Source organism: Ascaphus truei, chromosome 3 (assembly GCF_040206685.1).
Source record: "Ascaphus truei isolate aAscTru1 chromosome 3, aAscTru1.hap1, whole genome shotgun sequence".
Classification (NCBI taxonomy): Eukaryota; Metazoa; Chordata; class Amphibia; order Anura; family Ascaphidae; genus Ascaphus; species Ascaphus truei.
Window position 1 is genome coordinate 328,674,895 of NC_134485.1, and position 18,481 is coordinate 328,693,375.

The window sequence follows — 18,481 nt, forward strand, 5'->3', positions numbered from 1 at the left end:
GTCACCCCCCCAATCAGTCACCACCCCCATTCACCCCCCCCAACCAGTCACCCCCCAATCAGTCAGTCACCCCTGCCCCAGTCAGTCAGTCAGTCACCCCTGCCCCAGTCAGTCACCCCTGCCCGTCAGTCACCCCTGCCCCAGTCAGTCAGTCACCCCTGCCCCAGTCAGTCAGTCACCCCCGCCCCAGTCAGTCACCCCCGCCCCAGTCAGTCACCCCCGCCCCAGTCAGTCAGTCACCCCCGCCCCAGTCAGTCAGTCACCCCCGCCCCAGTCAGTCAGTCACCCCCGCCCCAGTCAGTCACCCCCGCCCCAGTCAGTCAGTCACCCCCGCCCCAGTCAGTCAATCACCCCCGCCCCAGTCAGTCAGTCACCCCCGCCCCAGTCAGTCAGTCACCCCCGCCCCAGTCAGTCAGTCAGTCACCCCCGCCCCAGTCAGTCAGTCAGTCACCCCCGTCCCAGTCACCCAGCCAGCAGTCACCCACCCTCTCTCTCTCCCTCTGTGTATCACCCACCCTCTGTGTGTCTCCCCCTCTGTGTCTCCCCCCCCACACTCTCTCTCTCTCCCCCCACACTCTCTCTCTCTCCCCCCACACTCTCTCTCTCTCCCCCCCACACACTCAATCTCTCCCCCCCCACACTCTCTCTCTCCCCCACACTCTCTCTCCCCCCCCACTCTCTCTCTCCCCCCCACACTCTCTCTCTCTCCCCCCCCCACACACTCTCTCTCTCTCACCCCCACACACTCTCTCTCTCCCCCCCCACACTCTCTCTCTCCCCCCCCCACACTCTCTCTCTCCCCCCCACACTCTCTCTCTCCCTCCCCCCACTCTCTCTCTCTGTCACCCACTCTCTCTCTCTGTGTCACCCACTCTGTCACCCACTCTCTCTCTCTCACCCACTCTCTCTCTCTCTCTGTCACCCACTCTCTCTCTCTCTCTGTCACCCACACTCTCTCTCACACTCTCTCTCACACTCTCTCTCACACTCTCTCTCACACTCTCTCTCACACTCTCTCTCACACTCTCTCACACTCTCTCACACTCTCTCACACTCTCTCACACTCTCTCACACTCTCTCACACTCTCTCACACTCTGGATCTCTTATTTACCCTATATATCTTAACTTCCCTATACTACACCGTAATAACCTATACTGCTTTCTTCCAGATTTGACTCAAGCTTCACACAGAAGACATCGGAACCCCCCCTAACCCAGAAGACAGGTAGGGAACACCTCCCTTCCAATGTATAACATTGCGGGAATGAGGGTACCTGGACATTGAGGGACTGCGGATCGGGTAAGATCCCAGACGGGATTGCTGCTTTAGATATTGTGACGCGGGGGCGTCCAGGCACTGGTTAAGGGGTTCAGGAAATTAGTCATTCACACCTGGCTTTTATTTCTAGATCCGACATTTACACACACACACACACACACACACACACACACACACGTAACAAGGACTAATTGTACAGTAGTATAATGTAATACAATAAATACATTTATGTCAAAAACGAATGTTGTTCTGACTAGGAATTTATTAAATGTATTTTATTTATATATTTTATTTTAAAGCGGGGTTGGGGGCGGGACTAGGGGCGAGTAGATTTTTTGGTTGGGCGAGTAGATTTTTGGGTGATTTGTCGAACAATATATATATATATATATATATAGTGAAAAGGTGATTAACCTTAATAATGTGTGGTGAAGACCTACTATTAAGTCTCAAACTGCAAAGCCAGTATAACCAACCTCACAATGATGAGACCCACAAGGTCGAAGCAGTCTGTCTGTGAGTGGGTTTATTGGCTTTGCATCTCATCACAGGCTATGTTTAATAGCTGTGTTTAAAGCAGCATGCATTGGATTACTTTCCATGTAATGTGGGCTTGAGACAAAAGGTGTCACTCTGTGCTCATTTGCATGTCATTTCCCAGAATCCCTTGCTGCAGTGGAAGCACTGTATGCTAGGTGATAATGGGGAAAAGTAGGGTTGCAGACCTGTCTATGACATGTGAATGTGCTCACAAGTAATGTTTTTATGCGCTATATATAGATATACTGTATATCTAAATTAAGTTAACTTAAATTAATTTAAGTTAACTTAAAACGTGATGGTAAACCCTACAGTCTTGAAAATTGCAAAGCCAGCAGTACAACCAACTTCACACTGATGATACCCATTAAGGTTATAACATGTCTGAATGGTTTCTCTGGCTTTGCATCTGATTCCCATGCTGTGCTTTAAAGCTGTGTTAACAGCAAGCATTAGCTTATATGGGCTTCATTTAACAATGTTTTTTCAGACAAAAGGTGACATGGTGTGCTCATTTGCATGTAATTTCCCAGATTCCTTTGCTGCAGTGGAAGCACTGTATGCTGGGTGATAATGGTGAAAGGCAGGGTTGCAGACCTGCCTAAGACAAGTGAATGTGCTCACAAGGGATCTTTTTATTTGATATCTATCTATCTATCTATCTATATCTATCTATCTATCTATCTATCTATCTATCTATCTATCTATCTATCTATCTATCTATCTATCTATATATATATATATATATATATATATATATTTACACAAGAAAAGAAAGACTATCACCGCGCCAAATAGCAATGGTATAGATATATAGATACAATAAAATTATAAAATGAATAAAGTTAAACAATATGTCTACAAATATAAGAAATGAAATCACTTCCAAAAATACAATGGATGTGGTGAATGAATACAAACACCACCTAAAACATAAATGGGGAAACAGAAGACACACACAGAACAAAAACAACATGAACACACACACACACACACACACACACACACACACACACACACACACACACACACACACACAGACACACGTGTGTGTGTGTGTGTGTGTGTGTGTCTGAAATGCAGTGCCTGTCATCTTTAGCAGGGGTTGCTGGGACTTTTAGTCACTCTGGGCTTCCCTTCTGATTTTGTTTGGATGCTTGACATCAGCCCCTGAACTACAACTCCCAGCAGGCAGCTAACGAACTACAACTCAACCCCGTTATAGCGCGATCTGTTAAAAACGCGGATCCGCTTATAACGCGGTGTGAGCGTGGCGCCCGTTTTTTTAAAAGCGAATTAAAAAAAAGCTTTATTGCTAACGGTTGGACGGACACAAACACATACACAATACTCCTCTGCATATCACATCCCATCCCCTCCTGCATGCACATCACATCCCCTTCCTGCACATCACCCCTTACTGCACGTCACATCACCTCCCCTGCACATCACATCCCATCCCCCCTTCCTGCACATCACCACACACACACACACATACACATACACATACACACCTCTCCCCCCCTCTTTGTACCTCTGCTGGGGGGGAGGAGAGAAGGGAGCTGTTCCTGACCAGGGGACACACACAGACAGCTGACATCCTGGCCCAGGCTCCGTGAGATCCTCCCATGTGTCGCTGCTGCTGCGACGCCGGCTTCAAGGAGAGCTGGGAGAGTTATCCCAGCTCTCCCCATCCGGCGGACGTGGAATCCCTGATCGTGGCGGTCATTTTTTTTAAAATCACTATCCCGGTTTTAATGCGGTCGTATCGGGTAGACCCCGCGGACCGCTTTATAACGGGGTTCAGCTGTACAATGACGTCACTTCCGTTACTACTTCCATTCCCATTCTGAGTTTTTTTCCCTTTGAGATTTTTGTAGGTACTAGTGCCAACAAAGAAGATTCACTTCAAAAATCCTACCTGGTGGACACAATATGGCCATCGGGGACAGTCTTGCTCCAAAAGGCCAATACAAAGTTGCAATGTCATTGCAAGATGATGTTGCTGTTCTCTTTAGGTGACCCTGGCAATATACGATTTTATACTGGGGATATATTTCAGGAACCAGGTAGTCCCCAGATCTTAGAGTCCGGCAGTTAATCACAGGGCAGCGGTACACCACAGTTCAGTTAATAAAAGCAATATCATCATTGCTAAAGCTACAGGTGCGCTCTAAGTGAATGTCTCAACGATACAAACAAGAGATACAAGCAATAACATATCATGCTGTCTCAGTGGGTACTTGAGATACATTTTTAGAGAGTGTGTGTGTGTGTGTGTTTTATCACAAAGAACCACTAACTGAATGATAATGACAACAGGCCTGGTTGCCAGGATAAGTATCTGTCTACATTTTTTAAATGTGCCATTGATTGACATGTCAACCTCCCCTACTATATAACTATGTAGTGTAGTCTACATTTCTACCTACTGTAACTAACATGTGGAGAAGGACTTGCTTGGTGTCCTGCACATAGAAACATGTACTAACATTACAGTATATGCTCCCCTGTGAACCTGTCACCTGATGACCTGATCCTTGGGTAGCTCCCAAAAGCTTGTTAATATCAAATGTAGTTAATCTTTTATAAAGGTTTGAAAACAGCAGACTGTCTTCTATTTACATAACTACAAGGTTGCAGCGTAAAATCAATGGAGTATGACCTGGAGGGGCATGTAAGGATAAATGCATTCAAGTGGTTTAGGGCAGTGTTTCCCAACTCCCGTCCTCAGGGAACCCCAACAGGTCAGGTCTTTAAGGATATTCCTGCTCCAGCACAGGTGGCTCAGTCAAAATGACTGAGCCGCTGATTGACCCACCTGTGCTGGAGCAGGAATATCCTTAAGACCTGACCTGTTGGGGTTCCCTGAGGACTGGAGTTGGGAAACAGTGGTTTGGCGGAATACAGGCAGTGGGAAGACTCGTAGCTGACAATGTGTTGTGTGCCCATTCTCACTCTTCTTCACACAATGTGACACGGGCAGTGCCTGTAAGCAAAGGTCAGTTTTATTTTCGTGCCAGCCTAAGTGAAGCCAAATTGGCAGACATTGGATACACCAGGGGTGCTCAGTGAAAGACTTACACCAGGGGTGCTCAGTGAAAGACTGAGCCTCTCATTGAGCCACCTGTGCTGAAGCTGGGATATCCTGAAAACCTGACCTGCTGAGGGAGGGAGGGGGATGCTTGAAGACTGGAGTTGAGCACTCCTAGGATACACCACCAACAGATATACAGCAAAGCAGATGATAGATTACGTTCGTAGCACCAGTTTAACAATGAAAAGGGCAGTTTCCGGAGAGAATTATATAGTCTCCCCGTTGTTTTTTTTAAAGGAGTTTTTGCTTAATGACTAACAGGAAACAGGCAAACAATTCTTTAAAACCGGAGATGAGATTGTTGTGGTGAGATAAGTAAACAGCATACCTGTTTCAAATGTAACTGCACCTCTATCTCTCTGTATAACCTGCACCCTGTTTTAATGTATGCCTTGATACGCCATGTCTTTCATCTGTCCAGCCTGTCTGCATTGATCATTTTCAATCTACCCCAATTACATCCATTCTGTGCTGTTATCCCAAATCACAGGCGTGCTCTTTAAAGAACAACATATCTTAAAGCTGCAGACCAAGCAATATCCGACGTGTGTTTTTTAAAAATAAATCAGTTCTGTACTATGAGAAAATAGGTAAAATGGTGAGTACACTAGGCAGTGTGCTCAAAAAAGAATGCACTTAAATGCACACCACTAACAATATAGAATATAACTTTTAATAGTGTTTACTTAAAACATATATTACATAGTGTAAGTGTAACAGTAATTAAAAAAAATAATCTGACAATAGTGAAACGAAATACCAATAATCCCTTCTTAATAAACACTCAGACAAAGTGTAATGCTTGTCAGGTGATAGGGAATTAATAGCTTAATTCAGTATTGATGGCATTACCCATCAGAGAACAAGAGCAAAAATCAGTGATATACTTATTAATTATAAATTGTATAGAGAGTGTAACGGTTGTTCGTGTCTGGTCTGACCCACCCAATCTCACATTGGCCCCTGTGGTCTATCCAGCCCCGTTACATGTCTGTGTATGGTGGTGCACCTGTAGGCAACAGGACTCCTGAGTCTCCCGCTTGATGGTATTGGGGGATGTCAAGTCAGACAAGTATCTGAGGTAGTGGGTGACGAGTCCTACTCACATCATGTGCAGCGCCTCCACCTCATCAGGATCTATGCGGATGCAGGTAGATGGTCCTGATGAGGAACTCCTTCGTGGTGGTGAGGTCCCCAGGAGAGTAATTGCAGACTCACACCATGGGGTTCTTGGTAAACAAGCCATATTTATTGTGCATGGTGATACGGGCCAGCTGCCCCTCACAGTCCTTGTCTCAGCCGCACATTGTTCCGTGGTTCCCTTTAAAAAGGTATGCCCTCCCAATGGAGTGGGATTCCCTCTCCCCGTAGGGAGATCACCCCTGTGCCAGGTCCCTGACACAGTTGGCTGTCTCTGGCTCTTGATTTAACTTGATGCCACTAGTTACTGCACTAGTGAGCACCTTTAACTGGCTGCTTCACCTTGCACCATCAACTACTACGTACGCCCCTAGTTTTAGGCAGTGTAGTGCCTTATATACCTCAGGAAGCAGGCACATCTCTGATGTCACTAACAATGGACTCAGAACCTGTAGCCACTCCCATTGTACACAGGGCACCTCAACAGGGTGTTAGGGCAAACCTCCATAATTACTGCTGGCATTCCTGTAACTTACCAGGTCTTGCTGCCAGCAGGAGAGATGACAGTAGGCATTGTTAGACATGACTACAGAGAGCATAAATAATGCTAACTTTAGATCTAATAAGGTGCAACTGATTAAATAATTATACCATAACAACCCTCTACACCCAAAGGGAGAATGGTATACCAGGGGCAGTGCACAGCCTTAGAATATATATGGGTATGTGAGGTATAGATGGACGTGCGGTATAGACCACCACACACCCCTAATTAGATTAATATAGCTAGGCAAGACCATCTAAAGTTTGAAAAGATGGCTAAATATAGTATTACAGTCCAAGCTAACAGACTGAAACGAACACTGCCTTAAACCATCAAGCTATAGTGAAGCACTGGCTCTAGTATAAATAAGCCACAAAGCCCATCATAAGGTAACTCAAGATAGGCTCAGACAATCACCTGTCATTAATATCTAGATAGTATGGTATAATGAAATATAAATCTAAATGCTCTGATCAACTGAATACTTGTAACTCCAAGGATTAAAACAGCTCCATAACTGGAGGGAGAGGGAGAGAGGGAGAGGGAGAGAGGGGGAGAGAGAGAGGGGGAGAGAGAGAGGGAGGGAGAGATAGAGAGGGGGGGAGAGAGAGGGGGGGGAGAGGGAGAGAGGCGGGGGGAGAGAGAGAGGAGGGGAGAGAGAGGGGGAGAGAGAGAGAGAGGGGTAGAGGGAGAGAGAGAGGGGGGAGAGGGAGAGAGAGGGGAGAGAGAGAGAGAATGCAAGTGAGAGGGGGAGTGTGTGTGTATGCAAGTGAGAGGGGGAGTGTGTGTGTGTGTATGCTAGTGAGAGGGGGAGTGTGTGTGTGTGTATGCAAGTGAGGGGGAGTGTGTGTATGCAAGTGAGAGGGGGAGTGTGTGTGTGTGTGTGTATGCAAGTGAGAGGGGGAGTGTGTGTGTGTATGCAAGTGAGAGGGGGAGTGTGTGTGTGTATGCAAGTGAGAGGGGGAGTGTGTGTGTGTGTATGCAAGTGAGAGGGGGAGTGTGTGTGTGTATGCAAGTGAGAGGGGGAGTGTGTGTTTGTGTAAGTGACGGGGTGGGGGGGGAGAGAGACAGGGGCGTGAGATGGGGGGGTGAGGATTGGGGTTCCCCAGAATTTCAAAATTGAATTCTGTGATTCCCAAACCAAAAAAAGGTTAAAAACCACTGTATGTGTTTGTTGGGGGCGGGGGGAGGTGCATTTATTGAAATGTATGCCAATTTTTTTTTTTACAACAGGATTAGTACCGCAGGCCAGCGGGGGCCCATGAAAACCACCCGAGAATCCCCGGACACCCACGGGGACCACCTGAAGGCCCCCAGACACCTGTGGGAACCACCCGGGGGCCCCCAAACACCCATGGGGATTACCCAATGACCCCCAAACACACGCAGGGACCACCCGGGGACTCCTATGGGGCCCCCGGACACCCGTGTAGACCACCTGGACACCCATGGAGACCACCTGGAGGCCAAAGGACACCTATGGGAATCAACCGAAAGCCCCCAGACACCCGTGGGGACCCCCTTCACTCACCCATTCTGCCCCCAATAAAGCTTCTGTTGTCCATTAACCTTTTCATTGCCCTAACGGTTAGCCGCTAAGGCAATGAAGTTGACTGTAAATGTATTTTTATTGCATGGGATTGATGCCTGGGGTCTCCAGTGGTGATATTAATGGATTTCAGCTCCGGAGACTCCCGGATGCAGGTCCTGTCTCGCAGCCTTTTGGCAGCTTCCGATGCAGGTCCTGTCTCGCAGCCTTTTGGCAGCTTCTCACCACTCTCTTTCCAAATTTTCCTGGCGACGCAATTTTGAGAGGAAATCTCAATTCTATAGCCCCAATTAGCCTCAATAACCTAATCTGGCTACTAGAATACCACAAGGTATGGGAATGGGAATAAGTGGTTTATCGCCGTGCGTTTGGTGATTTTTTTTTTATGTCGACCAATTTTTTTGCATTAAAGTTCTCTTATTGCCGACTTATCGGAGCTTACTGAATAGCAGTAGACTTTTTTGGTGATAAGGTGCAGATAAGTGAATTATCAGAGCTTACTGAATAGCAGTAGACTTTTTTGGCGATAAGTGACTTATCGGAGCTTAGTGCATAGGCCCCTAAGTCAAATAAGAACACCCTTAACACTGAATTTTTTAGATACCTCAAGATTTGGGCATTTTATATCAAACACACTTCCCGTCCATCATTGATGAATTTTGAAACGCTTTGTGTGTTGGGGAATGACACACAGGGACTAACATCTCGGATGTACAGAGAAGTGATCTGTCTGGGTCAAACTACCCTAGGAAACCAAGTTACATATCTCAGTGGGAAAGGGACCTAGGGTCCAGTTTGGATGAGGAAGAATGGGAGAAGATAGTCCTAGTAGCAGCAAAAAGCTCTATTTGTCCGACGTTAAGGGAGAACGCATATAATTATAGCCTAGCCTTCCAGCAGCTACTTCTTTTCCCTGGGCCTTTCCTCTGTCAGTCCTGTTAGTACAGGCAGTGGAAAGGTTAATTCCTTCCTTAGGCCTGTAGGTGTATTACAGCCTTGAATGATGTACAGTATCAGTATTCAAGGGTGGGCCTAGCAACTTCTGAGGATATCAATCTGAGAGGTGGATATTGGTTGGAACGCCCCCTGTCATGTGTGGGCCAATCTGTATTCAGCTCTGGCTTGCTATGAGTCAGAGTTAGAGACGCACCCCAAAAATGATAAAAGTGTGACATCCTCCCAAATAAGAGAGTTCTGGAAGAGAGTGTTCAGAAAGAAGTCTGTCAGCACAGTAAAGAGAGAGAAGCCTCTCCCACCCATGAAGGGATGGGAGGGAAGGGACTTAGGCCTGAGTCAGGGCTCTGACTGCAAAGAGAGAAAGAAGCAGAAGATGATGATGATAATGTGAGAAGTGCTATACTCTGTCCTGTGAGCTGTTTGCAAATAAACATCAGAAAAGACCATGCTGTGTATTCCTGTCTCTGTGAATGGAGGAGTGTCAGTAGGGGTCCATCCTCTGAACATCTACAGGGGATTCCTGCTGGCTTGAGGCACTGCACCAACTGAGACCCAGGTAACCTGTCCCGTCTGTCCTGTTTCTCCCCACACCAACATGGAGTGCTCAGCCCTCCTGTTACCTACAGGTCTATACCAGCACCAGAGTAACAGAATAGAGCATACACCCCCCCCCCCAATCTCACTTAGGGGCAGGGGTAGATGGGCTACATAAGGTAATGATGAGGTGGTACCTCACCCCATTAAAGCTCTCAAAATATATCCGGGGTTACTCCCCCTTGTGCCCCAAACAATGTGGAGCTCGGCGGATCTGTTACACATGCTGTAGTCCTGCCCTCGGATAGCCCCAATTTGGGAGAAAATTTGAGATTGGCTAGAGAGGATATTGAGCCTTGAAACACAGGAACTAGCCAAAGTTGAAAATACATTAGTTGCACATTTTGCTACAGCAATGTGGTGCAAGATTGCAACATTGTGGAAACAAAATGAAATTCCATCTATAGTATTGATAAAATTAGAAACAGAATTTGGTTTGTTTGCCAGATGGAAAAATTAACGAGTTTAGTTATTGACACTGGCACGAAATTTCAAAAAGTCTGGCTGCATGGTTGGCCCAGACGGATATCCCAGGGGTGAGCAATGCCACCGCTTGGCTATGATAGTGTTAGATGCGTTCTCCTCTGGCGGGCTGAGAGGTCCTGAGAGGAATGGATCAAGGCCAAGAAAATGGACAGTTGTAGATGAGGGTCTAGCCATACTCCATACGAGACTTCACGTAAAGAACTGAAGAAATATCTAAACTTTGAGGCACAGAGTTAAAACACAGACAAGACCTCTGCTTCTCCCCCCTCCCTATCTTACCTTGTGTGTGTTCTATGTTTTCATTGAAAATGGGTTTTATGCCGTTTAGTCAGGCGCTAAGTTATGGTTAAACTCCGCTGCGCCGGAGTTAAGATGATGCAAAGACCTTTGTTGTTTGCTTGACTTTATAAAAACTCAATAAAAATTTTAAGTTGAAAAAAAAGGATTCACTACAGAAATCAGAAATGGGGAAAAGTTCAAATGTAGGACGGGACCTGGACAAAAGAGGGGTCTCCCCTGTAGCTTGGAAGAACAGAGTTGTTTTTTTTTCTGACCTGTGCCTTTGATGGTACCAGTGACCCACTTGGCAGCAGAGCTGACACTCTTGCTGTCACTAACATCCAGGATTACTGTTTGCAGTCTGCTGGATGTCTCCTTCTTCAGGTCCTCTGCCCCTCTCTCTGTCAGACAAGCTGCCAGCACGCGCAGCCCAAGCCGGTCCAGCTGCTTCGCCAACAGGTTCCCAAAGCCAGTGTCACATCCAGTGATCAGCACATATTTATCTGAGAGATTCTGCAGTGTCTGTCTCTGCCTGTGCCATCTATACAGGAAAATCAGAGCAAAGAGCACCAGCAGAGGGAGCCACATGATGGGGGCAGCAGCTTACCACTGTAAAAAAAATATTGAGAGGTTCATAAATCGTAAATGAAAGAAAAGGACAGAAGAAACAATTATAACATTATTATCCAATGTACAGATTTGCCCAGGACAATATAATGTAAGTGTAATGGATTGGAATGTTACACAAAAGCTTGATGGTTTACTCTGACCTGGTCACTTAGGAGGGTGATTTTATTAAAGTAAATGGAAATTTAAAGAGGCGATGGACTCATGGACCCCGAGAATCTGGTCTTATAAACATACAATGTAGGGGTGATGAAGGGGTTAATATCTAAAAGCTGAGAGACCTAATGACTAGTTGTGCCTGAGTGAGAAAGAATTAGCAATATTCAGAATTTGGGACAACAGCAAGAATAGCCGAGTCAAGAATAACCCTTAACCTACAGCATTTGAACAATACCACTGATCAGAATGCCATCTAAGGAAGAGAAAGGTCGGTAGATATTTTGGATGTGTACAGTACTGTATGTGTGAGATGTGTGTTTAATTTATAAGTAACAGGAGAAACGGTTTGAGAGATATCTCCAAACAGCAGAAAAGCTATGAACACCAAGCTGCTGTAACACTGCTGATTTCTGTAACCCAAGTAATAAAGAAACAAAGCTAAGGAAGAAACTTTCTTTCAGATGGACACCATAGAAATGTGAGAGACTTTATGCATCTAACACTGTTCCCTCTCCTCCCCCCGCCCCCCCTCTGAGAGATCCATTGCTGTTACTAATGTGTGTGGTGTGGTACCTGTTAGGCTACAGGAAATACTGAGTCGTCTGCATGATGGTGGTGAGACCAGGACAAGCTTAGGGTGATATCTGAGTTTCTTGCTGGTACTTCAGCGCCTCCAGTTATGATGGGCTCCCGGTTTCAGGACATCAGCTCACTTCCATTGGAGTGTTATGCAACATCATATACACATTTGAGGATGTAGTGTATAATATATGCTCAATATGAAAATTCTTAAAGGGAGAGTACAGACAATCTGAGCTTGGGAGCAGATGCCCAGAATAAGAGTATGTTGTAGCTAGCAGATTTTATAAAGAAAGGCCCATCAGATAATGATAATACTGTAAATTCCCTCTGAAGCCTCTAGCCCAGTGATTCCCAACCTTTTTTGTTTGGAGGAACCCTTGAAGTATTTTGAAAAATCGCGGGGAACCCCTATCTGGCTGACACATATTAGGTTTGACAGGGGTAAATCACAAAATGTCACACCTCACAAGCCTCCTCTATTTGCCACCCTCTACCCATGTATTTCTCTCCCCTCCATCTCACTCACTCTCCTCCCCTCCCGCGTCGCATGTATTTCACCCCTTCTGTCCACTCACTCGCCCCTACCTTCCGTCAATTACTCCACTCTCACTCAACCCCCCCTACAATAAACATACCAAAAAACCCTAAATACATATAACCCCACCCCGCAATACATAATAAAAATACCCCACCCCCAACAATACATATTAAAAAGCCCCTGCCAATACATTTTTAAAAGACCCCCGCCGCCCCAGTACATATCTCCCCCAGCACCCCTCATCATCATAAATCTCCCCAGCCCCCTTAATCATCATCCTCATATCTCGACCAGCACCCCTCATCATCAGCAATCTCCCCCAGCACCCCTCATCATCATATCTCCCCTAGCACCCCTCGTCATCAACCCTGGTTGGGAATCACTGCTCTAGCCAAAGTTTGAGCCACTTAAAGTTGGTTATCTGAAGGGCCCTGGCTAGAAATCAATAGGCCAGCCAGGAATGCGAGGTATGACTACTGTAAAGTTTACAATTTGAAAAAATGTTGTATTGTGCTCTAGAGTAGAAAAAGCAGTACTATTGGGTAATCAGATAATAAATTCGTAGTTGGAATAATTAACCCCTCCAATAGATGATATCTGTGCTGAAAAAATGACTGTCCCAAATAGATGTACTGTATGACTGGTAAACTATAATCCCACGTAGCAATGTAGTAAGGATATAATAATAGACACCTGCCTGTGACCAGTGCTAGTAAAACATCCAATTCCACGGAACAGTACAATAACATCAATTCAGCATCCAAATGAAGATATAGACCAAATGGAATAAACTCACATGGGGTGAATGTCCTCAATCTGTGGTGAGTCCCTTGTATCCAGGGGTCAAGGGGTTAAGTGTGCCTCCATCTGTAGATTGAAATGATCAAAAAAGGGAGAAAAAACGGAGCACTACATCCAGGGCTGGTACACCAGCAAATAACAACAAGAGTGCGTTCCCACAATAAAAATTAAAGCTTATTTAATGGATCACAGGAACAAACAAAAACACCAACGCGTTTCGGACTATAAAAAGCCCTTTATCAAGGTGAAGAGGTGCGGATCGTTGTAGTAATGCCGGGGTCAGGCGTAGAGGAGTCAGGTGTCCAGATGCTAGCCAAGGTCAGACACGGAGAGAGACTGGTACTAGGAACAAGATCAGGAGACAGGGATTGCAGTGAGCACTTCACACAAATGAAGTCTTATGCTCAGCCATCTTGTCAAGTGGCTGACTGAGCATTTATACTTGCAGGAACCAATGGGATGCCTGTAGGGAGGAGGACTCAGCAATGGTGGTCCTGTGATAGGTTGAGGATGAATCGGCAGCAGCTGGTGTCTGATGCAGACAAGCCAGTCTCTGCTTTGCTGCATGCGTGCATCTTCCGTGCGCAGTCCAAGCGCGTTGCATGTCACCGATGCACCGACGGGAACAGAGACTGGAGACGGGGCCAGCAGCGACGATTTCTCCAGCCGCGTGGTGCACACGTGCGGGACGAACAGGACGAGGAACATCCGTGGTTCCGCGGGACGTGCCAGGTGAGCGCAGCTCGGTAAGGGTGCCTGTGGTGCCCCCCCTTTGTCTGGGAGGTGCTTGGTCATGGGGCAAGGTGGACCTGTGCTACGGGGTGCGTGTTTAGACCTATCACGGATCCTTACAGTACCCCCACCCCCTTCAGGAGCGACCTCCGGGCGCCTCAGGGATGGCTTGTGAGAGTACTTAGAATGGAAGGCCCGGACAAGCCTGGGAGCATGTAGAAGATGCCAGGGTATCCAGGATCATTCTTCGGGGCCATAATCCCTCCAGTGGACAAGATACTGTAGGCCTCCCCTAGACATCATCGTGGAGTCCAGTACTGACAGTACCTCAAATTCTTGTTGCCCCTTCACGAGGAGATGTTCAGGAGGTGAGGGCACAGGAGAAGATAGAGGAGTCTGGATATGAGGCTTCAGCAGCGAGGTGTGAAACACCAACATGATTCTCATGGAGGAGGAAAGATGTAAATGATACGCTAATGGGTTGACTTTCAATGATGGTGAATGGACCGATGAATCTTGGTGCCAATTTAAGTGTAGGAACCTTGAGGCGAATATGCTTGGTGGATAACCACACCTTGTCTCCAGGACTGTAGTCTGGAATCTTCCATCGATGACGGTCTGCTTGAGTCTTTTGTCTGGAAGTAGCCTTCCTGAGATTATCTTGAATCTTCCTCCAAGAATTCTGCAACTGAAGAACCCTGTTGACTGCTGCTGGCACTCCAGAACTGGGTGTAGAAATGGGAAGGGGAGACGGTTGAAAACCGTAGTTAATGAAGAAGGGCGACTCCATGGTAGATTCACTGCATAAATTATTGTGCACAAACTCAGCCCAGGGCAAAAGATCAGTCCAGTCATCCTGGGTGTCCGAGACAAAACATCAAATTAACTGCTCCAGGGATTGGTTGGTCCGCTCAGTATGACCGTTGGTCTGAGGGTGGTAACCCGTGGAGAAATCGAGTGAGATCCCTAATTGCTGACAGAATGACCAACATTTTTAAATAAATTGTGAATCCCGATTGGAAACGATGACCTGTGGTACCCTGTGGAGGCGAAAAATTTCTTTAACAAACAGCTCTGCTAGTTTGGAGCATTGTGAAGACCCTTCAGCGGAACAAAGTGAGTTTGCTTGAAGAAGCGGTTTACCACTACCAAGATGGTGTTCATCCCTTTGGAACTGGGTAATTCTACAATCAAGTCCATGGAAAGATGGGTCCGGGAATGGGAAGACTTTGAAGAAGACCCGAAGGTTTGTTACGGGGAATCTTATTACGAGCACATGTAGAGCACGCAGTGATGAATTTTCTGATATCTTTCTGCATTCGTTGCCACCAAATGGTCCATCCAGAAAGTCGATAGTTCTCCTCGTACCTGGATTTCCTGATGACTTTGAAGAGTGACCCCCATTCCAGTACCTTCTCTCAATAGACAGGTGCGGTAAAAGAGCGACCCTGTGGGACTTTGAGACCTTCAGGGATGTGGGCATGTAGAGGGGAGTATGGTCTCCTGATGATCCTCCGTCTTGTCCTCCACCAGAAACTAACGGGAGAGTGCATCAGCCTTTACATTCTTCGAACCCGGTAATTATGAAATAATAAAGTTGAAATGGAAAAAAAAAGTGACCATTGAGCTGGTCGAAAAAAGTGACCATTGAGCTGGTCGAGCCCCCAAGCGCCGAGCGCCTTCTATGTAAAACAGGTTTTGTGGTCCGTCAAGATGGCAATTGGACCCTCTAGGAGATATCTCCACTCTTCTAAAGCCATCTTGATGGCTAGGAGTTCCCGGGTAACTACATCATAGTTCTGTTCAGCGGATGAGAACTTATTTGAAAAAAAAAGCACATGGATGGAGTCTGGCTTGAGGAGTCTTTCGCTGAGACAAAATAGCTCCGGCCCCAATATCAGATGCGTCTACTTCTGAAGTAAAAGGCAAGTTGGGATCTGGGTGTATGAGGATGGGTGCGGAGACGAAGGTGGTCTTCAAGCGGTCGAAGGCTTGAATAGCGGCAGCAGACCATGAGCGGGATCCACACCTTTTTGTGTGAGGGCCATAATGGGTGATACCGCAGAGGAGAAATTCTGGATGAATCTGCGATAGTAATTCGTGAATCCTAGGAAGCGTTGTATGGCTTTTAATGTTGTGGGACGGGGCCAATCCAGAACCGCTTTTACCTTGGCTGGATCCATGGCCAGACCGGTGTCAGAGATGATGTATCTTCATTTTTTACATGTTAAGTTTGTCGGCGGGGGCCAGCAGGGGTTATATAGCGGAGAGACATTCAGAAACTTTGGTCTATACAGCAGGTGTAAAGTCAGGAGTTGAAAGTAAATTTGTGTGTCGTCAGCATAGAGGTGATATTTGAACCCAAGAGATGTGATTAGGTCATCTAGAGAGAGTGTGTAAAGGGAAAAGAGAGAGGTCCCAGGACAGAGCCCTGGGGTACCCCCACAGAGAGTTTGATAGAGGAGGAGGTGTTAGCAAAAAAGGCATTGAAAGTACGGATGGGAAAGGTAAGAGGAGATCCAGGATAGAGCTTTGCTATGGATACCAAGAGTACAGAGAATGTGAAGGAGAAAAGGGTGGCCCACAGTATCAAATGCTGCAGAGAGGTTGAGTAATATGAGCAGACTGTAATGACCTTTGTCTATGGCAGCATGGAGGTCATTAGTTATTTTAGTGTGGGCCGTTTCAGTGGAGTGAGCAGTGCAGAAGCCAGATTGTAGAGGGTCTAGGAGAGAATAGGTAGTGAGAAAATGGAGCAAGTGAGAGAATACAAGGCATTCAAGGAATTTAGAGGCAAAAGGCAGGAGGTAGACAGGACAATAGTTAAAAAGACAGGTAGGGTCAAGCTTGCTATTTTTGAGTAATGGTATAACTGTTGTTTGTTTGAAGGGAGGAGGGAAAGGTACCAGAGTATAGGAAGGAGTTAAACATTTGTGTGAGTGTTGGGATTAGAGTAGGAGCAAAAGGTTTTAGGAGATGGGAGGGAATGGCGTCAAGAGGGAAAATGGTAGAGGGAGAAGAAGCGATCAACAGCGACACATCCTCCTCTGAGACAGTGGAAAAAGAGTCAAGGAAGGCAGGATGAGAGTTAGGACGAGGTGTAGGATGGGAGAAGGATACAGAGGGGATATCTTGATGTACGGATTCCACCTTTTCTATGAAATAGTCAGCAAAATCCTGAGGTGACATGGAGGAAGAAAATCAGGCAGCAGAGGATGGTCTGAGTAGGGAGTCAAAGCCAGAGAAGAGTCGGCGTGGTTTAGACTTGTGCGTGTTGATTAGTGAAGAAAAGTAGGTTTGTTTGGCCTGGAAGAGGGCAGAGTTGAAACAGGATAACATAAATTTGTAGTGAATGAAGTCTGAGAGAGTGTTAGAATTCCTCCAGAGGCATTCAGATGAACGAGTGCAGGAACGCAGAATACGTGTGTGGCAATTTAGCCGGGGTCTGGGGTTAGAAGGGCGAGAAATGCAGAGAGCAAGTGGGGCATGTAGATCAAGAGAGGAGGATAGGGCAAAGTTGTAGTTCCTGACCAGGTTGTCAGGGACTGGAGCAGAGCTGAGATAGGAAAGGGAGGAGCACAAAGTGGAACCAAAAGCTTGTAGGTTAATATAGCGCAAGTCTCTGCATAAACAAGGGATAGATGAAGGTGTAGAAGGGGAGAAGTGAGAGAGAGAAAATTAGATGAAATGATGGTCAGAGAGAGGAAATGGGGAAATGGAGAAATCAGAAAGAGAAGAACACAGCACCACTTCCCTATTGCTTGTGCTTAGAAACAGTTGCTTAATTTGCTTTAACTCAGACCCACTACCCATTCTAATCCAAAACCAGATTTTTTGTTCAGCATTCTGCACATCTGAGACTTTAGAATGTGTTAGTGTCAGACATTGCTGTCACACACTACAAAAGTGCAGAATACTAGTGTAAAGTGATATTAGGCGCAAAAGCAACTTAACAGGTGATATATATAAAGTATAGTGATTTACTTAACGTGCAAAACAAAAATATGTGCATAGAAATTATTTAAAGAGTGAAATATACAATATAAATACATTTGAACCCCCTGCTCAAAACCCTCTGGTGGGATTCGTCTTCACTTATCCCCAAGACGTGACACACTACAAAAGTTACATTGCGTTATGCAATGAGCTCTTTAAGCTGCGGGATGTGGAACAGAGATAATTTAGTCATACCTTCCAGACAGCTCGCGGTTTTTCAATGCTGTGTCTTTTACCAGAACATATCCACGCTCTGTGTCGCTGTCACGGAATACAGGACTATCTCTGTGGAAATTAGAGGTTCTCTTGACGGCAAAATCCCTGTATTCTCGGAGGGGGCAGAGCCAGGTGGAGCACGTAATCAAGCATCATCATTTTATTTATCTTTTTAACGCTTACAAAATATTGTTTACAAGAGTATGTTCAGGAATAGGTGTGTGTGTGTACATTTAAGTTGCACGTATCTAAGCAAATGTTTGTCCAAATCGCAAAAATATTTGTCTAGTCAGTCAAAGGCAGTCAGCTGAAATGAAACCCTTCAGTGCCAGAGGGTTCTGCCAACTCTGTAGCTACGAATCCT

General features: G+C 46.1%; 1 protein-coding gene across 2 annotated transcripts in view; it reads right to left on the reverse strand.

Annotated features, from left to right (window-relative positions):
* Positions 1 to 18,255, reverse strand: part of LOC142489884 (retinol dehydrogenase 16-like) — a 57,958-nt gene extending 39,703 nt beyond the window's left edge. Inside the window, exons 1-3 of one of the 2 annotated variants that reach the window (XM_075591440.1) lie at positions 18,097 to 18,239; positions 13,169 to 13,239; positions 10,742 to 11,075 (exon numbers count right to left, since the gene is read on the reverse strand). In XM_075591440.1, coding sequence (XP_075447555.1) covers positions 10,742 to 11,054 — 313 coding nt within the window. In that variant the 5' untranslated portion in view covers positions 11,055 to 11,075; positions 13,169 to 13,239; positions 18,097 to 18,239. Of the gene's footprint in view, positions 1 to 10,741; positions 11,076 to 13,168; positions 13,240 to 18,096 lie in introns of both variants that reach the window. The other variant, XM_075591439.1, reaches the window with a different exon arrangement.
* Positions 18,256 to 18,481: the final 226 nt, after the last annotated feature.